The sequence below is a fragment of the Ambystoma mexicanum genome, chromosome 5p (assembly GCF_040938575.1).
Source record: "Ambystoma mexicanum isolate Mex_15411 chromosome 5p, UKY_AmexF1_1, whole genome shotgun sequence".
Lineage (NCBI taxonomy): Eukaryota > Metazoa > Chordata > Amphibia > Caudata > Ambystomatidae > Ambystoma > Ambystoma mexicanum.
Genome location: NC_090930.1, coordinates 1,355,022,988 through 1,355,047,382, shown reverse-complemented (window position 1 = coordinate 1,355,047,382; position 24,395 = coordinate 1,355,022,988). Strand labels below are relative to the sequence as shown.

The 24,395-nt window shown below is 46.0% G+C and overlaps 1 protein-coding gene across 1 annotated transcript in view; it reads left to right on the top strand.

The window, feature by feature from the left end:
* Positions 1–18,931, top strand: part of DAP (death associated protein) — a 121,926-nt gene extending 102,995 nt beyond the window's left edge. Inside the window, exon 4 of the mRNA XM_069613756.1 lies at positions 17,863–18,931. Coding sequence (XP_069469857.1) covers positions 17,863–17,982 — 120 coding nt within the window. The 3' untranslated portion in view covers positions 17,983–18,931. The remainder of the gene's footprint in view (positions 1–17,862) is intronic.
* The last annotated feature ends 5,464 nt before the right edge of the window (positions 18,932–24,395 follow it).

Genomic DNA, 24,395 nt, shown 5'->3' with positions numbered 1-24,395 from the left:
CCCCACGCGCGTCTGCAGATGCGTCCCATGCAAGAATGGTTGGCGAAACAGTGGTCTCGGGCAAGTGGTCAGTGGGACGATCTAGTGGTCGTTTCGCCAACACTGGTACAGAGTCTTCATTGGTGGACAAGAGAGAACCTGCCAAAGGGGAAACCCTTTTACGATCTAGAAATGCAGGCAGTAGTCACTACAGATGCATCCCTGTCAGGGTGGGGAGCACATCTTCTTCACCACAAAGCTCAGGGTCTCTGGTCTCACACAGTGGCCAAGAATCATATCAATCTGCTAGAGCTTCTGGCAGTCTTCAGAGCGCTTCGAGCGTTCGAGCCCCACCTGTTAAAACCTGTCAGTGCAGATCTTAACAGACTGCACAACAGCGATGTTCTACCTAAACAAGCAGGGAGGGACTTGTTCGCCAAATCTGTCCAAGCTTGCCCAAATAATTTGGATATGGGCACTCAGACAGAACATTTACCTGTCATCTCAACATGTTCCAGGGGATCTCAATTCTCTAGCAGACGCCTTGAGCAGAGATCCTCGCCCAAGAGAACACGAGTGGTCTCTACACAGAGAAGTCGTAGAAGACCTCTTCTCACAGTGGGGTTTCCCCACTATAGAACTATTCGCCACAAGCGAAAACAGACCATGCCCAGACTTCGCATCCAGGTTTCCCCAGCCAGGTTCCAAGGGGAACGCCCTGTGGTCGAACTGGTCAGGGATTTTTGCTTACGCTTTTCCACCAACTCCTGAGGAAGGTGGTCAACAAGATGCACGGGGAATCGATGACGCTCATCCTAGTTGCTCCCATGTGGGCGAGACAACCGTGGTTCCCACACCTGCGCAGGCTAACAATGTGTAAACCAATCAGACTCCCGTGCTGGTACAACCTACTATCCCAGCACCAAGGTAAAACCGTTCATCCTCAACCCAGCTCAATGAACTTGGCAGCATGGCTCCTGAAGTCGTAGAGTTTGGACACCTCAACTTACCACAGAGGTGCATGGACATCCTAAAGGAATCTAGGAAGCCCAACACTAGGCACTGTTATTTTGACAAATGGAAAAGATTTGTTATCTGGTGCCAGAATAAGCAATTCAACCCAGTTGATTGCACTCCTTCCACTATTGTCACCAACATGCTCCACCTGCTGGTCGCAGGGTTGGTATTTAAATTCACTAAAGGTACACCTGGCAGCTCTGTTAGCATACACCACCTCACATAACAAAATATCGTAGTGGAAAGTGCCAGTGGTTGAAGCTTTCATGGAAGGGGTAAAGAGACTCCACCCTCCAATTTCTAACCCACCACCAGGATGGGACCTTAATGTGGTGCTAGCTAAACTCATGGGCCCCCCATTCGAGTCCATGGATAAAAGCAGTCTCAAACACCTGACTTATAAAACTGCCTTCTTAGTAGCCATTACATCAATAAGAAGGGTCCGTGAAATTCAGGCTCTGTCAGTGCAGGAGCCTTTCTTTACTGTTCATAAAGATAAACTGGTTTTATGTACACACCCTAGGTTTTCACCTACGTTTATTTCTAAATTCCACGCTAACCAGTCCATTGAGCTTCCGGCTTTCTTCCAAGAACCCCAAATCTCTGCTGAGGTGAAACTACACACCCTAGATGTGCGTAGGGCGGTCCTATACTATGTAGACAAAACCAGGCCGCTAAGGAAAACAGACCAACTGTTTGTCTCTGTAGATACAGGCAGAGAGGGAGATTGCGTCTCTAAAAGTGCCATCTCTAAGTGGATTATAAATTGTATCCAGCTGTGTTACTCCCTTTCTGAAAAGACTCTGCCTTTCACGCCAAGAGCCCACTCTACAAGAGGCATTGGGGCCACTCTGGCTTTCATTGCAAATGTACCCCTTGGTACCATTTGCAAAGCAGCTACTTGGAACTCTATTCACACCTTTACTCGGCACTACTGCATTGACACTCATTCCAAGACAGATACTCAAGTGGGACAAGTGGTTCTTAGACATTTATTTGCTCCTGACCCTTCTCACATCCCACCTCCTAACACTGCTCGCTAATCTATGCACAGCATGTGATCTAAGCAGATTCCACAAGCCTCAGAAGGGGTACATTACTCACCGTAATCGTATTTCTGATGCTTGTATCTGCTTAGATTCACATGCGACCCACCCTTCCTCCCCTCTGAGAGAAGGCGCATGGATGCTTGTGGTCTTATCTTTCTATCTGCTTGGATATTCTGTACTTATGCTACTCCTCATGCTACCTCATGTCAGAAAAAATGCAACCTGAGGGTCCTAGACGCTTGAGGGATCATGGGCACAGTGGACGTCACACTAGGGATAGTATTACTGGCACGCCCTGTGTCAAAGCCCATTTTCGAGTTTCGAAAAAAAAACTAATACTCCGCAGCTTCCACTAGATGTCGGCCTATGCACAGCATGTGAATCTAAGCAGATACAAGCATCAGAAATACGATTACGGTGAGTAATGTATTATATATATATATATATATATATATATATATATAATATATATAGCACTTTGTTGAAGGGTCGTTATGGTTAAGTTGCCGTACTAAAAACCTATGAAATTCAGTAAAAAAAAGTTGTTAAAGGGACGTTATGGTTCCAAGTAAAACCGAAAAACCCCTGAAATGTGCCAGTCCTGGTAAACTAAGCAACCATAACTCGCGACACCACCGTGGTATGGCATCCCGGTGTAGGAAGGAAAATCCTTTTCCATCATGGCCACTAATCTTCCCTAATTTCAAATAACTTCACCACAAAGCCAGTCCCAAGTGGACATGGCCACTTTAATCCTATGTTTTGTCCCTTGTGGTCATGGTCACTAGCCAGATTGTCCGGATCATGACCTTATTCCATGAACCGGACAGTCTGGCCACTGCTCATGGCCACAGGCTACCCCTCAGTCACTAAAAGTATACCGCTATTTGTCAAATAATAAAGCACTGGCACATTTGCAAAACCATGTTTGTAGATCCTTGCCAATGCGCCTTACGCGAGTTTGCTGGAAATCTACCCACGTTTTATTTTGTCAAAAGTGTCAAATGAATGCACATACAATCGTCATATAACCTAGCCCCCACTTCACAAAATCCATTCAGACTTTACGAAAACATTTATATCTAGATCTATAATCTTTTTGCAAACCTTTGTGTAGATTTGTCAAATGGCACCACATTTATAAGCCTTTATATTATTTTGGCACCCCCCCCCTCTAATTTTGCCCCCTCTTGACAAAATCCCACCAAACTTCACAAAAACATTTATATCTAGATCTATTATCAGTTTGCCAAATTAAGTGTAGATTTGTCAAATGGCACCTCATTTATAAGCCATTACATTATTTTGGGACCCCCCCTAATTTCCCCCCTCATGACAGAATCCCACCAAACTTTGTAAACTCATTCGGAATCGGGTCAGAAATATCCCATCCCATCCTCATCACCCCTCACCTCCCCAGAGATTATTTGATAAATTTCACAAGTGCAATGCTCAGAAAATATTATTGTCCCGAGGGTTTGGGCATGTATTTTTATACATACGTTGAACCATCGCACAAACATTTCCAATGCACCTTACCTTAGTTTTCCTCTTTTGTAAACATGCGAAATCTGGCAGCAGGGCGTGGCCATCTTGTGCTAATCTTATCCATTGCTGCATCGGCCTAAGGTAAACTGCCCTGACGTCACTAAATCATATGCCCCGCCCCTGAGCTTCACATCACCAAACCTAGTGAAATACTCCACCTTTCTCGGTGACGTTCCTCGTCAGCGTAGCCAAATGCGCCCATAATCCCATACGTGACGCACAACCTGAAAATCAACACACATTGACTCACAACACTGCATGTCACAATTCAGAATATTAAATGTTACTTTAAGAGAAAACACTGTACAATTTGTAAAGTACGTTTATTTTACAATAAATGCTCCAAGAACATCCGACTATTGCCATATTCAATCAAATTGCAAATATGTTTCATCGCTCGCGATCCAAAATGTATGACATGAGGTACGCGTTGTTCTTTTTGCATACACAAGGTGTTCGTTTTCGGTAAAAGAAGCGCTTGGGTCGCACAGTGAATTCCAGTGCTTCTGCATCAACTTGGGGCTAGACCACCGTAAAGGATGTTATGTTGCTCCTAATCGCTAGTACAGCGTAAGGGCATATGGACCATTGGCGATCGTCCCAAAAAAGTCACTGTGATCCAGTTGTTCACAACTATGTGCAGCTGCCGGTTAAAAAACACATCAGTTGGCATCTGGAATCTGACAATCACAGACTGGCAGGATGTACCTGTTTCAAAAACATAACAGAAATGTGTCTCACTAGCCGATCTTTATTACAATTTATCTATTGACTTATTAATTCGGCATAGAGTTTAAACTACAATTAGCACAGACATGAAACAATCTCAACAGAGAGAAAACGACGTGGAAAGTGATACACAATTCGAGATGGTCATACATGACATTTTAATGAAATATTAGCATTGAACCTGGGGGAACAGAGTGGTGGTCTACATGCACCTCGATGCTGGACTCCCCATGTGCACGTTAAAAAGACCACTACACACAAAGGTTGTACTTGTGTTTCATTGCAATATGCCACACAGAACAAACTAATAGAATGTAACCCAGAAAAAATGGTCAGATAATAAGTTGATGCTCGTTCGGGTATACAATCGTCAAAAATCAAACTTAAATTATATTCACCATTTCCATTATCTTGGCGTACCTCAGACCGTAACGCACACTGCTTTCGCACCAGCGATTCTTACTGAACTGAATTTACATGTTCCTTAGCCCAGTTTTGGAATGCATGACCTTATCATATCTTCATCATTACAAACCTCCTTTCATTCAGTTCCTTTCGGAATGGTCCCTTTCTCTCAAGGTCAAAAAACAATTGAACCTTCTACTGTATGTCCGATGTGGTGGCTTCCTTAGCTCGCAAGCAAAAATTCAAAGCTGGTGACCTTCACTCAGAATCAACCTACATTCTTAGTTTGCAACAACTTGCCTCACCGCATCCATGAGAACTGTTATTCTGATCCATGTGCATTAGGCACTGCAGGTGGCTGCCTGAGATGCCAGGCTCTAGGGGGCGCCAGTCTGACTCCATTATTATTTTAATTACATTTTAACACAGACATCATTAGCCCTTTATTTGCCGCGCTCTGGTGTAACACCAGCACATCGGTTTATAAACATCAAGCGTTTTAATAAAAGTGTAAAATAACCTGAAATTATAAATATTGGGCAACCAATATAAACAATATAGAGGAACGGGCATTTGGAATGTAGTATTACTCTGTAATACCACATGGTAAGTTTCGGGTTACAGACTGCAGAAGCAACAATCTATGTTTACAAGTCCACAATTCCATGATTATACATCTCCATCCCTTGAATGCCAAAATGCAATCTCTTTCACCTGTACTTTAGGCACGTATTGTGGAACACCTCCAAATCACAAATCTACTGTGACTTTCGCGACAAAAACACACCTGTTTTTGCTTCTTGCAGCCATATCCCATCCCAACCTCATCACCCCTCACCTCCCCAAAGATTATTTGATAAGTTTAACAAGTGCAATGTTGTGTATTCTACTGCGATGTCCGCGGACACCAAACACAGATCCAAGATGGCAGGCGCATCGAAACAATCTGACGCACCTCGCGCTTCATCCCAGCCAATTAGCGAACACGTCGCATGTCCGCGGACATGACGCAAGCCGATTACCCAATCGGTGTCCTGTCCGTGGAGCGAACAGGGAGTGTCCGCGGAGCGGACATGGATATCACACATTTTTTGTGACCTATTTTTTTCCAGTGGGAAAAAAGCATGGTTAAGAGACAGTTAAGTTGATCAGATTCAAAGTAACAAATCCCCTGAAATTCACCACTGTCATTTCAAGCAAGTACACTGTAACTTTGCGCCCCCTCTCCATTATTCTTTCTACAAGCAAGGTCTGATGTCCAAATGAATTAATAAATTGCAGGCTGGTAGTGATGTCCTCTGACGCTGGTAAACACTGTTTCTCTGACTTGGTACTATGTGTCTCAGACTGATTGCTGATGGGCCCCAGAGCAGCTCCTAGCATCATGTTCCAACAACTGCCTCCTCTGTCACTCTCATGTCTTCATGAAGAAAACACATTGCCAGACCATTGACTGAAGGAGGAGAGATGGAGGGGGGGGCCAGGCTGTGAGTACACTTTCGATTGAGAGAAAATTATACAAAAGACGGGATTCAAAGGGAAGTAATGAGATTGAGAGTAAAGAAGTAGTAATAAAGGAACGCAGAGGTTGGAGAAAAAAGGCTAAAAGATTTCTAAATAGAACGAAGAGGGAAAAGATGGCAAGCGGGGAGACTAAGCCATAACAATGAGTAGTAGTGGGGGGCGTGGCTTGGCGGCCATGCGAGAGTAAGCGAGTCACTGAGAGCTCCTGGGTGATCCTCCACATGATCCTTGTAAACGACCGAAAATAAGCAGGAGAACACTAACAAATCGAGGGAAAGGCACCCGGGGGGTCCAGAGCGTGCTCGAGCGAAAGCCCGAACAAAATCGGAGTTTGGAAAGGCCAGAACAAAGCAGGAAGGAGGCGCGGGACCACCACAAAGAAAATGGCAGACGCGACCCACTAAGTGATTGTCCGCGCTCCGAGGGACAGAGGAAGCTGAGACACGAGACATCCAGGCGCAAGAGCACAGACCGCTGACTAAGAAGGGAGGCCCAGCGGACACCTGCACACCACCCGACGGAAGACCGAGAGAGGCGTCAAGCCCGCCCGCCCACTCCATCACGGGCGAAGAACGAGGCGCGCACCGCTGCGCCGTGCTGAGACGGGCAGAGGAGCGGGCGGCCGAGGACAGCAGAAGAGGAAACCAGGAACAAGGAAGGCGGTGGCACCCGCGGCCCGAGGCACTGACAGGGTGCTCCCCCGCACACAGGAGCCCTGCCGGAACATGCCCACGCAGCGGCGGGGGAGCCCTGCGTAGCCCGGTGAGTGGCTGCCCTGGCCCCCAACAGCGAGAGGCATGCAAGCAGCCACCGGCCCGAAGCCGAGGCGGTGCTGCAGCTTACAAGGGCGCAGCCAGGAGAACCCAAAAAGGTACCCCGCAAGACTGGGGCGGAAGACCCCGGGGAGCCGGGGAACAGTGCCCGGCCCCAGGTCAGGGGGCTAACCCAAGAGTCACGGAGCATATGTGGGCCACAGCCCACCTAAAACAGAACTTGGGCGACAGACTCTCAAAGGGAGGAGGAAAGGCAAGGAGGGAGCCACAACCGAACAGAAGCCCCCGGGGTGGCAGGGAGACCCCTGACCCACATAATACGGCCACCACACAAGGCGGAGAGTGGCTCCTTGACCTGCCAGTCCTCTTCCAATACGCTGGGGCAACTGAAACGGCCAGGGACAGCCCCACTCCATGGGGGAAACAGAAGACATAACGTCTCCCCGGTGTGGTTGCTGACAAACAGCCGAACTGAGCAGACATAACTGCCAGGCAACAGCGAGGGAGAGGCGGAAAAGGCCACCCAAGAGCAGACAGCATACGGGCAGGATCACAAAGGAGACCTCGGCCCAACAGGAGCCAGTAAGCCCACACCTTCAAGAGTGGGCACGGACCTCGCAAAACAAGCCCCAAGGAAGCGCTTAGAAGCGGTGGATTAGACGGATACTCGAGGGGAGCAGGGCTGAGACTGAGAGAGCCCGCAAGAAGGAGAGGGTGCCGGCCACAAAAAGGAGGCCATCTGGGAGCACACCGCCCATATCTAAGCACTGAGTCACAAGGCCACAGACATCAGCATGCCTGACAAACAAAGGTAGCAGGAGGAGGCAAACGAGCATGGAGATATTCGCCCGCAAGAACAAAGACCCACAACTTGGGGCAACTGGGCAGGACACGGCTACATCGAACGCCACGCAAGGGGAGATCAGACCGGTGGAAGGCAGTATCCTGGAGGCCATAGAGGCGTTAAAGGCATCGATAGAGGGCAAGCTGGACGCAGTGATTGTGGACGTGGGGCTCCTCAGGCAGGACACAAGGAACCTAGCAGAGAGAGTGACAACAGTGGAACAAGTACAGGGCAACACAGCGAACGGGACCACCTCCCAATCGCAAATGTCAGAGGCGCTGGAACGGATCAGAACACTGGAACGGAGGGCCGAAGATGCGGAAGGCCGGGCCAGACGCAACAATGTGCGTATTGTGGGGCTGCCGGAAGGGGGAGGAAGGCAGAGACCCCACAGCCTATATAGAGAACTTATTGATCCAGGAAGTAGGTGCAGGGACCCTGTCCCAGGGCTTTGTAGCCCGCCCGGGCACGCCACTGAGACCGATGATCGCGAAGATCCTGAACTTTAAAGACAGGGAGAAAATCTTGACATTCTCAAGAGAGGGCGGAGTGATAACGCACAATGGAGCCAGGATAACCATCTACCCAGATTATACGGCGCTTGTACAAAGACAGCGAGCCCAGTTCTTGGCTGACCAAAGAGCGCCTTTGGGCGGCGGGGGTGAAATTCATGCTACTGTACCCGCCATGCTCAAAATCCTGCACAACGGGAGGACACAGATCTTCGAGACCACGGCAGACGCCCAGGAGTGGATGGACCAACAGGGGATCCCACAACCAAGAGAGGGGGACACTCCAGTGGGCCACCGGATGCCATAATACCTCACTGGGACAAGACACTAGGGACATCCTGCTGAAACAAGATATAGCAGAATAATCAGTAGAACGAGAACCAATGGCCCAAACCAGTGGTTTAAACCAGGAGCTCGAGGCCTCCAGAACTGGACCGCCAAGACCCACAGAGGGGACCCCAAGTAGAGACAAGGTTTGCAGTGTCGGTTATAACACACTACGCTGCGATGAGTGCGCCTGCGGAAAGGAGGGCGGCACCTGGAATGTGGCTGGGCCCGAGCAGGGGGTGGGAGGCTCGGCGTTGGCTCATAGTAGTTGTAGTTGTGTGGTTAAGTTTGTTTAAAAGAGGGCACGAGAGGAGGCAGACATATTGAGCGATGGGGACATGGCAAAGGCAACGAAAGAGTACAAGTGAGGCTGCACCCGAAAGCGGGAAGCCGGCGAGGAACACTAAGGAAAAGAACCAGTAAAAAACAGACATTGGCAGCGGAGCGGTCAGCAGGGTCATGGGGAGAAGCGAGAGGGAGAGGATCTGCAAACTACCAAAAGAATAACGGAGAAAAGGTGATGGACCGGCTCCCCAAGTCAGCATACCAGGGAAGGAAAAACCAAAACGGCCGATGGGAACGAGTGGGCCACTGGAATCGGCCAAAAAAAAACAGGATGAACTAAATGTGGTCCCATGGAACATCAGAGGGCTAAACGCCTACATCAAGAGACTGTCATGATGCCTGCCCCCGGAAGACCAGACCAGGCCCAGCAGCCCCGGAAACAGGCATCATGCCACTTGGAGCATGCTCAAAAGCCCCAGTTAGGGGCTGTTTGGGTGCAGTCCTGGCGCCATGGGCGCAAGGCTCATTATTGATAACTTACCTGAAGCAGACCATGCTGCATACTCACCTGAGACAGACCATGCTGCATGAAGACTCAAGCCAAATGAGGCTTAGGAGGGACTATTTTACTGAAGGGACTATTTTGTTACTTGGGTGGGACTGTGGAGGAATACTTACCTGGAACTTCTTCCAAGGCTATTTAAACCACGCCCGGACAGCCACCAATTCCTCTACGCCAGTGAAGTAACTGGTCATCAACGCGCCCCTGCGGTCGACGCAGGATGGAGAGCTCATCCTTCCAAACCATCAGGTGAGACTAAGGAGGGGACATCAAGAGTGATCTGTGGGAAGACAAGAGGAGTGGGGAAGGTGGGTTGACACTCAATTCCACGGGTGGTTAATTCCCCTCTCCTTTGCAGAAGAATATTCCTGCGAGCCAGACGAAGTAGGCTGAGCGGGCCAGTCCAGTCAGTCATCTCGGCGCTACACGTCACGCTGGTGGAAACAGCGGCCCAGTTCCGGTCAACGCCCCCGTGGGAACCAGGTGAGCGTAACAGAGACTGAGGGTCTACGCTTGGCTAAATAAAGCAAAAGTCCACATTGCAATGCTGCAGGAGACCCATCTGACGGTGGAAAAACAAGCCAAGGTGGCCAAGAAGTGGGGCGGTCAGATGTATAGCTCAACATACTCTAACTATGCAAGGGGGGTGGTGACCTGGATCGCCCCGGGCACCCCATTTCAGCTCATCAAACAGGAAAGAGACGCCGGGGTCAGGGTCCTGATCGTCCACGGAATGCTGGAGAACTCGGAGGTGTCTGGTGAACACCTACGCCCTAAAACACGATGTAACAGATTTCTTTAAATCACTCACACCCCGGCTGGCCCCGTATAGGAACGCCACGACCATCTGGGCCGGTGATCTCAACTGCACACCAAACCCCTGGCTAGACCGGTCTGACGACAAACGCAAAAAAAGAGCCGCGCCACCAGCGCGGGTACTACAGAAGATACTGGACCTGCTCGAGCTAGAAGACGTCTGGAGAAAGGTACATGGGTGCGAAAGGGAATACACGCACTACAGCGCCCCACACGGGCCATTCACTCGAATTGACTATTTACGGGCAAAGAAACATTAGGTGAATTCACTGGCGCACACATTCACGCACGAACCACTCCCCATTGGGAGCAACATGGGCACACACGTACAGGAGAGCCCCCCATTACCCACATGGAGACTAAGGGCAGAAGCACTGCTAGACGGGGAATTCCAGAATCATATCCAACCCACAATAGACGACTATTTCGAGCATAACACAGGCAGTGTGGACAGCACAGGAACGACTTGGGAGGCCATTAAGGTGGTGGTCAGGGGAGCAGCGATGGGGAAAACGGGAGGCCTTAGAGGGGAAACCCTGGATGAGATAGATAGGAAGATAGAGTGGGCTGAAGCACGGGCAGGTGAGGAGGGAGGAGAACTGGGCGACCTCAGACAACAGTTTATGGCGGCTTGGGAGAGGCTTGGGCGGCTAGATTATGGGAAGTACATACAGAGGTTGCATGCAGAAGGGGACAAGCCTAGTAGACCTCTTGCCTGGCTAACCAAACAGGAGACCAAGTGGGAACCGATAAATGCAATTCGAAACAGGGGGAGGTGGTAAGGTCCCAGGAGGGTATAAATACGATGTTCTCGCAATTCTACAAGAAACTATACACCAAAGTACAGGAAGCGGACGAGGGAGACCTTGAGGACGCATTTGCGGAAATCTGACGCCTATGACTGACAGAGGAGCAGGCCCAAATGCTGGATGCCCCCCTTACTGTGGAGGAACTGGCGGAAGTTATCACTCAGTTACCGACAGGAAGGTCCCCGGGGCCCGACGGGTTACCAGGGGAATTCTATAAAAGATAGATAGTTTGGCCCCGAGACTACTAGAGACGCTGGAGGAGGCATTTGAGAGTGGGAGACTCCTGAGTAGCATGTCAGAATCCGTAATAGTTCCGATACTTAAAACAGGGAAGCCGCCCCTCGATTGTGGGTCTTACAGACCGATCTCTCTGATAAATCAAGATTCCAAGATCCTAACAGCAGCATTAGCCAACCGGCTCAAAAGGGTGATACCCACATTGGTGCACCCAGACCAGACTGGGTATGTACCGGAACAAAACACAGCATGGAATCTCCGCAGACTCCATCACGTTAATGATAAGACGGATCAGGGAGAGGGGGGGAATATGTAGTGGCGTCACTGGATGCAATTAAAGCATTCGATTTAGTGAACTGGGACTGGCTCTTGGGGGCACTCGCCCACTTCGGGATAGGTAGGGAGTTCCTACGTTGGATAAAGTTGCTCTACAAGGACCCGAGGGCAAGGGTAACGACGGGCAGGCATGTTTCAGGGGAGTGGAACATAGGGCGGGGTACGAAGCAGGGGTGCCCGCTGTCTCCGATGTTATACATTTTGGCCCTGGAACTGTTTGCGGCCTTCCTAAGGGCAGAGTACAGGGATGCCGGCATAGTGATAGACGGGGGGAAAAACACCAGATCTCGATAAAACGCAGATGACGTACTGCTCTATGTCCAAGACCCATGTACCCACCTGCCAGACCTACTAGAGGCACTGGGAACATTTGGTAAGCTATTGGGAATTATCATCAATCGGGGAAAAATCCTCACTGTTCCCTTGGCGCACCTGAGTATCAGACCAGCTGCCACACTTGGGCCTCACATGGACCCTAAACACCTTCAGATACCTGGGGGTAGACGTATACCACGACACCAGAGACGCACATGGCAAACATACAGGCGGCCCTGGACAAAATAGAGAATGCCATGCAGTTCTGTCAAACACTACCGCTGGGGATGATAGGCTGGGCGGCCCTGTTGAAGATGATAGTCTTACCCAGATTCCTATACTACTTCACCAACATCCCCTATAACATCCCTAGGTCCTTTTTTAAACGACTACACTCCATGACAAGGGTCTTCCTGTGGGGGGGAGGGTGTTAGAAACAGGGTAGCACTGAGAGCATTACAAGGGGGCTACGAATGGGGAGGGATCAAGCTCCCAGACTTTGTGCTGCCAAATAATATCGCTCAACTTCAATTCGTGGTTTGGTGGCTGGGAGAGGACACCACTATAGACGCAATACTATTTTGACCATAGCTCCAGCGATACTACTTAAGAGAACTCCTGTGGATAAACGCAACCCAGGCCAAAACCCTTCCCAACATAGCCCAATTGGGCCGAGCACAGTGGAAAAGAGCGTGGAAAGCGCATGACATGAGACCCCTGTTCAAGGCAAATGCCCCTGGCGGGACTGGTGGACACCCGTATCGCAAGCCTGGCAACCTTCAGAACACAATGGGAGGACAAAGGAGTGGGCCAAATAGGTGATCTGTGGCAAGAAGGGCACTGGGTAGACTTCCAGACCCTGGTGGAGGAGCAAGACATACACAGTGGTCACTTCATACTGTATAATAGCATGGTTCAAGCAATGAGGAGGTGGGAGACTCTACCGGAAAAGGAAGACCTGGGAGGGCCACTGGACACTTGGTACGATGCTTCCGAGGGAGGACACACCGTGTCCAGGCTCTTTGAACAACTGTTGGGCACCACCAACACCAGGGCACTGAACACTCGAACAAAATGGGAGGAGCTTCAGCAATCCTTCAAGGATGAGGAATGGCACAGAGCCCTCCAATACGCGAAGAAAGTTTCCCGAAACGCAAGGTTCAGGCAGATGCAGCTCTACATAGTGCACAGGGCATACCTAACGCCTAAAAGAATGTTGAACATGGGGGACAGACAAACACAGAGCTGCCCACGCTGCCAGGAAGAACAGGCAGACATGGTGCACATGTTCTGGACGTGCCGGAGAGTAACAGTCATCTGGAATACGATAAAGGAAAGGGCGTTGAAGGCAGGAATTCACATGCAGGCTTGGTCACCAGCGCCCTACATACTGGGCCTGTTCCGAGGGGTGATAAGCACATACTGGGCCTGTTCCCGAGGGGTGATAAGCAGAGGGTGCATGTGGCAAACATGAACGATCTGATGACAATAATGGCGAAGCGCTGTATCGCGATGGCATGGAACGCAAGTGCAGGACCCTCGATAGACGGCTGGTGGGTAGATCTACAAAAATGGGCAATAGCGGAAACAGCAGTCTGGACCAGAGCCTCGGAAAGGGGAGAAAATAGTGGAGCCAAAATACTGGCCTGGAACACTCTCGTACAAGACCTGTTTGGAAACGACGACGGAAATAGCACAGGTGATTTGAGCGACCCGGGGGGGGGAGAGGAGAACTGACCCGCCCGTGCGCAGCACACAGACCATCGTGAGGACATCACGATCGAGGCGGAGGGAGCCTATCCGTGACCCGAATCGATAATGAACAATATGAACTCAAACCCGAAAGTGCCAGAGCAAATGTGAGTTGTTCATTTGTTTTGTGTTTGTTCGGTGTTAAATGAAAATAAAGAAAAATTGTTTTAAAAAAAGTAGTAGTCAATACGAGGGGAAAACCAGAGAAAAAAGGTGGTTTATTGGAGTGAAAAGAAAGATATGTTAAACCGAGTTTAGCAACAGGAACGAGCAATAGTGGTAATATGGAGGGGCGGAAAAGAGAGAAAAATCAAACACCCAGATTGCATGCTGAAAGAGCAGATGGAGGGAAGAGGAGGGGGAGAAGGGGTGGGAAAAATAGAGGGAAAGAACAGAACTTCAATTTTTGAGGGATGTAGGAAATGAGAAGACATCCAATTCTGGACAGCTAAAACAGCTTGAGACAGTGGAGTATAGAACAAGGAAGTCAAAGGAAGAAAAATCTGCATCATCAGCGTAAAGATGAGCGCAAAGGTTAAAAGAAGAGCTAAGAGCAGAAAGAGGAGCAGTGTAAGAGGCAAAAGAGGACACAACACTAAACCCTGGAGGGCACACCATAAAGAAGAGGAAGTGCTGTATGTCCAGCCAGGTAACGGAATGTCTGTTGCGAAAGTTAAAGGAACCAATTAAGAACAGACCCAGAAATGCCCAGGGTGGAAAGAGAGGAGATAAGAAGGGAATGAATCACAGTATCAACAGCTGCAAATAGGGCTAGAATAATAAGAATAGAAGAAATCTTTGAGTGATGAGCTGTGAGTAGAGAATTCGAAATGTGAACTGCAGTTTCAGTAGAGTGAGACGGATGAAAGTCAGACTGCAAAAGGGGAAGAAGAGAGTGAAAACTCAGATAACGGGTTACCTGGGAATAGTCAGCCCGTTCAAGAATTTTAGAGAAAAGGTAAAAGAGAAATAAGGCGAAAGTTAGCTGGGGAAGACCATCAAGAGAAGGTTTTTTTAAAGAATCTTTTAAGAATCCTAAGAATAAGCACATGCTTAAAAGCCACAGGGAAACAAGAGTGTAGAAAGGAAGAGTTGATGCGGTAAGTAAGATAAGGAAGTACATTCTGGTATTGTATGGTATGGATTCTGGCAGAGTTCCATAGCTTCAAAACTGTAAGTCGACTGTAGTTTGTGAAGATTTATGTAGGTGCCACTGCATTAGCAGAAGGTTTCGCAGGATGTTTTAATGGGGTGAGCACTAGTTTGGCCGAATTTATATCCACCCCAAATCAGGAGTAACCATTTTTATTTATTGAATAAAGTCCTTTTTATGAATCTCGGACTACAATACTCTTTCCCTACAGGCTCCCTCACCTTTTAGGACAAGAGATGCAGGGTTGCACAAAGGTCTATTTATTAATACAATAGAAATTAATAAATCTCAACAAATCACATCTATGAAATTTCAATGTCGATGGTGACCACAATGGTCCCACCACTTTTCTATGTAACGTTAACATGAATGTGGAGTTTTGTAAATAAACTCATTGCCATCTAGATCTTTGTTTTACCATGCGCGCACACCACAATGCATAGAAACATATTTGGGGCTCAGGATAAAGCTGACATTTTATAGAAAACCACATCACTGCCACATTCCTTCCTATCGAAGTCTCTACTTCCCCTTGATGATTGAAAACAGAAACCACCCCTTACTGAACGGACATGTCTGAATTTCAAGCCGCTTTCTAGAAAACTCAATTGAAATACCGGCTACTTAACATGACTGCATGTGAAATGCTTGTAAAATTGAAAATGTTTGTTTAATGTGTATGTTTGCTAGCCTGGGTCTCTAACTCCAGATATGGCTCATACAGTGTACTGCTAGTAATCTAAAATGGGTCCAAAAGGAAAGATCGATTATTTTCTCCTTTCTGTTGTCCACAGTCCTTTCTCTTTGTCTGTCAACCAGTCCATCCCAGTCAATGAGTAAGCAAGCAAGTCTCCAGAATCTTGGACTATGAACTTTTATAAATCAGAAACCATTCCCTATAGACGTGTGTATCATTTCTCTAATCTAATGGACAATCTTCCAAAAGTAACATCACTCTAAACCATCCCCTTTACTCATTGGGCATATTAATGAAGAAGGTAGTCTAATGGGAGTGACTTCTAAACCCTATTTCCCTCCCATTTGATCTGATGTCATCTTGGAGACCTCTACATTAAACAATTGTAATTTTCTGAAACGTCATGTTCCTCACATGTGATTGTTGCTAATCAGTTCATCTGATTGCTCTCATTCAGGCAAATAAAGAATGCAGTTTTCAATCTCCACACCACATGGGATGCATGTGCTATAGATGTTTGTCGTTTTCTCTGATACTTTTACACACACATTCCATTCACGGCTCGGAATGAATGCCTCACTGGCACGAAGGCCGGCATATATGAATCATTAACACGCTGTGTTTCTGCACAAAAATATCCACATTTGCCTAATTTGCAAAATTAGACTAACATTATAGTATTGCATTCAGCCCTTGGAACGTTTCACCCTGAACAATAAAAACATTATTTCTCAAGGACATTTCCTTCTATATGTTACAAGCATAGATGTGATCCCAAGTATACATTTCTTAAAAGGCAGTTTTTCTCTTAGCAAAATAGTAAATTGCATCTCTAGTGCCTCTGCCTGGTAACAGAAATGGCATCTGTTCCTTTGACCCTGGAGCTGTAGCATTTGAATTCAGAGAAGGCTTTGTCATGGCAAAGTCCTTTAAAATCTGGTTGCTTATAGCTATGTTTCGACTCAGCTCCCCGCCCCTTGATTGATTACAGACACTTTCTATTACTTGAACCAGACTTTAGTCTCTGAAGGTGCACATTTCCTTCTACCTGAAAGAAACCAGCTAATGGGAAGATCGGATTATTTCAAAGGAGGCCACTTCTCACTCTTTGTATTTATAAAGCATATTGGGTAGGCTCAGTGTCAAATGGGGTTGTTAATGAGTAGAATTTGTTTTGCTCTGAAAGGCCTGTTCCCAGAACAAAAGCTTTACAGTCACAGTTTATGGTTCAGCTTCAAAGGGGGATGTTTGCAATTTTTCTTCTGGGCCCAAATCTGCTGTTTTATTCACAAATGAAACCTTGCTTTCTTTTCTCCATTGTCACCTTGAACAGGACAACATTATAACGTTTTCTTTGCAATCAAACTCATGTCGAAGTTTTACATGTTTAATATCTCTGTATGTTTCTTTATACAAAGATGATTCTCGGTCCAGTAAAGAGAAACAGACACAAAGCAGGGCACATTTTGGTTTTTCACTTTTCTATAAAATGTGCTTTTAGAAAACAAAATGGACTGTTCTGCAGGTTGCTGGATTTTTGCATATAACTAGCGTCTTTTCATATACTTTGGTCATATACTCTTGTTGCAGATGGGCTGTTAACATCGCACATTTTTTTTCTTTTTTTTTTTCCTCATTCTGTGCACAGGCCGCAGTTCACATTTTTGGTTTTAAATGCTTCTGTTTTCTCTGTAGCCACAGTTATCCTTTTGCGATACAAAGCTGTCTGATTATTAATGGCAGCAGAGGAAAAATCCTTCACATTCAATAATGACAAATAGCAATGTCTGCAGTTATTTGAGGTTTTAAAGAGAAGAGCATCAAACTTGACAGAGAAATTCCATCTATTCACTTACTGCAGGGGACCTAGATCAGCCAAGCGGGCAGAGTGGTAGCATGGGACCTAGAAGTATAATTTGTTGTAAATGCATTTAAACCTAGCCATTTCTGTTGTGTATATATTTTCAAAATGAGGTTGCCCACCATTTTCTGGAAACCTCTGAAACACTTGTGATCCTAGCAGGAATATGGACGTCTAAGACTAGATAATATGTAGAAACAATGCTTCAATTGGTCTTTTTTGACCCATATAACCACTCTTTAAGATTTCCTTTTTCAATTCGGATTCTCTAATACTCTTGCTTATATTGTGTAGTTTCAAATTTTGATGCATACATTTTTCTTTTTCTATAGGGCGATAAGGACTTCCCTCCAGCTGCCGCTCAGGTTGCTCACCAGAAGCCACACCCAAGTGTAGAAAAACTTCCTCCTGCGCAGCAGTACAACCAGCACATCCATCAGCCCCGCAAGTAAAGACAGATTTTGGAGTTGCAAGAGCTGCTAATTTGTGAAAATATGCTGGTGGGATGATAACCATTCCTCTTTAAGATGCCCAGCCACTTCAATCAATTTTATTTTCTATTGATGTTGGAAAGAACATTCTGTTAAAAAAAAAAAGCGCTTTGCGGTATTCCGCTTGGGTCGCATTTCAGTTGGGATTTTCTCTCCTTTGTGTGCCTTTCGCAATAAATCCTTGTTGAATGGTGCCCAAAGCTAGAACATGCACTAAAGGTTAAGAATAATTGCCTTGCTTTTCTTTGTTGAATTTTCACATTTTCTGCTTTGCTTTCATGTTCGCCAATTTGTCATTCTAAATGTAAACACATCAGTGATTATGGAAACACTAGTTGTAATTCTGTGTCCTCTTTAATTGAAGCTTGTTCCCTTGTTTACAGTCTTAAAATTAGGGAATTCATAATAAAAAAAAGCCTTTTTTTTCTGGAAAATATTAGGCTTTAAAATTGTGAAGTCTGTGTAGTATGTAGTCACTCAAAAAAGTGACCGTCATTTAATTAAAATAGTTTATGCATTCTCAATTTGATATCTTTGTCAGAAAAGCTTTAAGTGGTGATGCTGTTTTTCTCTGTCCTCAGTTATACTGTTGTGAATTTCCCCTTCATATTGGTCAGAACTGAGGAAAAAAAATTAAAATTATTTAGAAGTGGATTCCTACCCAACACAATATTTTGTGTTGAGGTGTAGTATAATCCTCCACAAAGGGAATATATACTTTTTTAAATGGGAAATATGTTTTCTCTGTAATTATGCTGGACTCTCAGGGGGGGCATATGCCAAAGAAAGAAAAATGGAGGAGACTAACGCACATTTTTATCCGGGGTTCACATCGCGATCATGTGAGATTTTAATGATAAAATTGTGTTGCTTTAATTAAACTAAATAAAATATAATTTGTATCAAAAAACACTTAGTTGTGATTTTGTTTTTTTAGAGTATAGCTGCTTTTACGATTGGTTTGCTAGTATTTCTGATAAAGTCCAAACATCAGTCTGTGTCAGAACCTGAACATTGTCTAGGTAAGTCTATGGTTTTACCCTCATGCTTGATAAATCCTTATAATGTATACATAACCGCCCTGTCTGGCCAGTCAAGCACAATATTCAAGATTGAAACAAGTGCTTATTTTTAATTGAATGTTAGTGTTTTAATGGGCCTAAGAATATGTGGAACAGGTATTAGATATTTGTTTTGGAGTTAAAGGTTAAACAGAAATATATACATTAAGAACACTTTGTGCGCCTCTGCAGCATATTGAAAAGGCTAATTCATCTCAAGCAGTGGTGTTAAACTTCAGATGTTATCCCCTCGTCCTCGTCCTAGTCCTAATGCTATAAGGCATCCTGCCTCCAGAGACTCCAAGCCGAATTCCCTAAATGAATTCTTATTTCTGTTCTTACCACCGCGCATGCATGCTTACCAAACTGCATGATGGAGCTTTAGAATTGGTTGCTGATGAGGTTGGGTCCTGGCAAGCATGGAAGGGAGTACATTCGGCATAGCAGGGGCTCTGAAGTGGTTCCTAATCTAGTATGGCAGACATATTAATTGGGTTAGTTTAGAATGATCCAGAAGTTGGGGATCAAGAATGCAAAGGCGGCTGGTGAATGTTTTCCGTGGTGGGGCTTACATCTTCCCCATAATTAGTGTGAACAAGCATAGCAAAGGAGCCCGAAGCAACCCAATGCATTTTTTACAATGGGTTGAAATATTGTTTTTACAGTACGAGAAATATTGGATAAAATGTCAGGCAATTTATAATTGATTCTGTGGGGTAACGCATTAAACACATTTTCCTGATCCCTCTATCCACAAAACACTGTCACTATGTAGCGCATTTTCATAATACTTGTCCCCACAATATTTACGGCTGCATTGCCACTCTAATCAACTTTTATGCCCTTGCCTACAGCACATGAGAGCACTGTCCTGTAAAACAATTTCCTGATGTCTGCATTGACACTCCATTACACTGTCCTGATGTATGTACCCAAAATGTCATAATTGTCACTATAGAATACTGCATGACTCCTCTGCACACAATACATGCCAGTACTGCCACTAAGTTAATGGCCACAGCGAGGCAGTCTTGCCTCGGGCATGCCCATGTGTGTGTGCACCCGCACACTCGCACACTTTTATTTTACTTTCCTGCCTGCTTAGCCCAGCCCAACTAGCATCTATTCATCTGAGCACACAATGCCCACCAGGAAGGAACCAAGAAACATTGGAGGGTAAAGTTTCCGGTCTATAGTCATATAGGCACTGCAGGTGTATGATGAAATACAATTATATTGGAGAGATGACTACAGAAAACAGCATCATGCATGCTTAGCGAGCCAATCACCCAAGTACTACCAATTTGAACACAATAAGTGCCATTAAATTGGGTAATTACGCGATTACCAGAATACATGACGTGCATATCACTTGTTTTGTATGCCAAAAGGAGAAAATACTTTTTTTATACGCCTTTTGCACAAACACCAAGACAAGCTTGTGTAACACTCATTTTGCAGTATTGAAACTGCCATGTCAACCTATTAAAATGTGAAACCTGTTAGAAAAAGAATTTAAAAAACAAGCAATCTTGCAGGGAAGACCACATTACCTCATGCACTGTTTAAAAGGGACATTTTAAAACGATTGGGTGCATTACAATATATAAAATACACATTCAAAATATATAATTCCAGTTCATAGGCGTTATTTCTACATACCGTCATGCAACAATGCATAAAACAATGACACACAAAACATGCTTAACACCAATAAAATATAAAGCATCAATTCATCATCATGAAACCAGTTAAAATATGATAATGCCTCATTCACAAACCAATGCAACACAGTCTTCCCCACAGAGCTATGGGAGGTCTCTCTCTTCTTCAAGCAAACCCTCAGTTTATCTGCTAGTTGCAAAGACAACAAGAACCTCAGCGGAGTCTTAACCACAATGTCATGGCTTCGGTAGTAGTCCTACAGCCACGACTTCAGGAAACATTTCCTCCAAGACTTTGTGACTGGGCATATGAACATTAAATGGCATCAGATCATTACATAAAGTAAACTTTGCAGAATCGCCAGTGTTCCATTTATGTAAAAGTGCTGCAGTAAGCAAGATTCCTAAACAGAACTTTAAGTACATAGATGTTTCTTGTTTGAGATTAATGTAGTTGAAATAGTCTTCACAACCTACCAGTTTATTAATGGAAAGATAACGAGCCAAGCATTCAGCGGCCCAGGATTTCAGGACTACATCCCGATCCACTTTGATCAGCACTGCCCTCTTTACCTCAACCTTAGAATGAGGAACCATAGCAGTTGGTTTTAACCAAAGATCCCCAACAAATGTTTGACATGTATAGCCCATTTCAATGAGATACCTCCTTGCTGTGACAAAACATCCATCGCCTCTGTATTTGTGTAGGTTTTTATTTGTCCACTAGCAAACCTAGTATAGCACCAGCCGTGACTCGCAGATTGATTCAATTCCCTGCAAACTGGTCTCTAACAACGCCGGTGTATTTGGCACACTATTTGGCAAACCGAGAACATTTATCATGAATTTGTTCTCCACCGCCACCAAAATGTTGACATTCATTTGGCCCCACAGTTCCGCCCCATAAAACGCTGCTTGCCTTGTCTGTGCTTTATATGCCTGCGGTGACGGAGACATCGCCCCATTGCCATCCTCGTGAGTGAATCTGGCAAGAGCACCACCATACCGCACCAAAATTAGCTTTGCCTTCTCCAGGTGTCAAGACGTCATAACTCTCACCCCAAAGTATTCATAGGTGGAGACCTGCTCAGTTTCTCCTTGGCACAAAGCCAGCCTGAAAACCCTTGGCCTTTGCCTCACATTAGTGTTAAAAATCATGGACTTGGTTTTACTAACGTTGATTTGACAGCCCATTGCTCTTGCAGAAGGCAACAGATTTCCAGCTGCTTACGAGCACCAGCAGGTGACTGAGATAAAAGCACTGCGTCATTGGCAAAAAGCAAGGCTGGAAACGTATCACCAGCCAAGGGATGGAGCATCAGTTTGGGCGTCCAAAAGCTCCTTTAATAAAAATACAAACCCGTTTCAGGGCTAAGATGCACACGTGCCGTTTGCCCTTCTTGATGTCTATATTATCAGTTGTACTCCTGTCAGTTCCCCAGCGGACAACTGCAGTATTTCCAGTGTATAGTCTCAGGATAGCAGATAGTAATGCCTCCTCAACCGATACCTCGGTATGGTGTCAAAGGCGGTGCATGAATCAACAAAAATTGCATAAACGCTAACCTTTTCTGAGGACCGCATATTTATCACATGCCATCTGCAGGCAGAGGCCTTTATCGATTGTACTCAATCCTTCACAAAATTCTGCCTGCTGGTGGTCAATGATCCTGTTGTGTTTAGCCCAATCATCTAGATGGAATAATAGTGCCCGAGCAAATGTTTTCCCTCCTGCGTCCAATAATGAAATTGGTCTAAAGAAAGTGAGGTCATCCTGAGTGCCCTTTTTTCTTTTTGATAAATGGGGACAATTTCCACAGTGGTCCAAGACGCAGGCACCAACTCTTTGCTCAAGATGGCATTAAATAATTGTGTCAGGTAAGGCACCCACAAAGTAGGTTTGTTTCTATAGAAATCTATCAGGACCCTATCCGGTCCTGGGGCTTTGCCCAATTTTTGATACAGGAGTGCTTTCTCTACCTCTTTATTTGTGAGTACCAGCAGGAGACAGTTGTATACACCCGCAACACCCAGTCTTGAGTAACTAATTTCCATGGGAGCTGCTCCTTCGGCCCAAAAAGATTCCTGTAGTGCTCAACCCAACACGGTACTGGGATAGAGCCTCGGAAGAGATTGAGCCCTGTTCTTTTAGCCGCCCCATTATAGCCCAAAAAACATTTTGAATCACCATTCCCAATAATTTTGCAATAATTTTACCAAAACATCTTCATGCATGCCTTCAGTTTGTCCTTCAGCGTCATACGATACGCCCTTCTGGCCAGCCTGACTTCACTTCACAACTGCTATAAGCCGACCCTTGGCCTGCCTGCAGTCCTTATCGTACCAAGCAGTTGCTGTTTCTGCAAGATTACGCACAACCTTTGCTGGTTTAGAGAATCGCTGTCTGTCAAGATCCGTAATTGGCTCATGCACAGATATTCGGGAGACGGAGTCTCACGGATCTGCCCTTGCATGATCCTCCAGAGATTGGATGATATAATGGATGGCAAAACTACCCCTAAATCAATCCTTCCATCTAATATTTCTCCTGGCATGCACCACAATTTCCAAATTCGCTGCACCTTCCCCTGGGCCAGTCAGCCTGCCTCCGGGTATTACCCAAGAGCGCTCCCTCAGCACCAAAAGGAGGGGATTGTGATCACTCAATTCTCATGAACAGAATATATCTTCACTAAGTCCCAGGCCTCCAAGTTTGCAAAGATGTAATCGATTTTGCTTGCAGCCAAGTTATCAAAAATAGGGACTGTTGGGCAGTCACTCAGACATCGGCCATTACATGCCCTTAGGTTGGCAGACATAAGCAAAACAGCCGTGTCTTCTGCATGCTGTATGACTCCCCAATGACTATCCTCTTCGGACGTAATGGCAACCAGACCATGAAGAGGCTCAATCTGGAGATTGAGATCCCCCATAACTGGAATCATCATAGGTCTAGGCAGACTCTATTTGTGATCCTCTCTATAAGACCCAAACCCCTGCCCAATGAGAAACTGTTGTAGAAATGTATCATCAGGATTAGCAATTTGTCCGATAATTCTTGACGAATTACTAGGACATCTAGGGAATCCATATGTGTTTGCGCAAAAGATTTAAACAGGCAACATTCACCCAAGTCACCTGGCTTCCACTCGGGCAACCTCCCTCACCCTTACTCGCTGGTATAAAAAAGGTAACATACCCTTGAATATGTGGGTGTTCCAGCGCCTAAAATTCCTGAAAACAAAGCACCCCAGAATCTCAAACCCATTAAATATCAGAGAGGTATTTGTCTACCCCAGCAATATTTCACAATACAACCTGTGCCCTAGGCAAAATCTGAGCCGAACTGTCTACTAGTTGAGAGTTCAAAGTTGCTTGCAACACCCCGAAATCCTTCGCCGGGGTGAAAGCAGGTGGAACAGGACTCTGTCTCTGCACTTCATCTAAGCTGTTCTCTCCCCCACCCACCCCACCCCATCCTCTTTTGCTGGGATAATGCAGCGCAAGTCCAACTTTACTGCTAACATTGTGTACGGGAAGTCAGAAAAGGCTGGTGGTGCATGCTCACATAGCCATGTGGCTTAACCACCCAAACCCTGAGTGTACCCCAAGCTTGCTTGCCCAAGTGCATAATACCATTCTGGAGGGG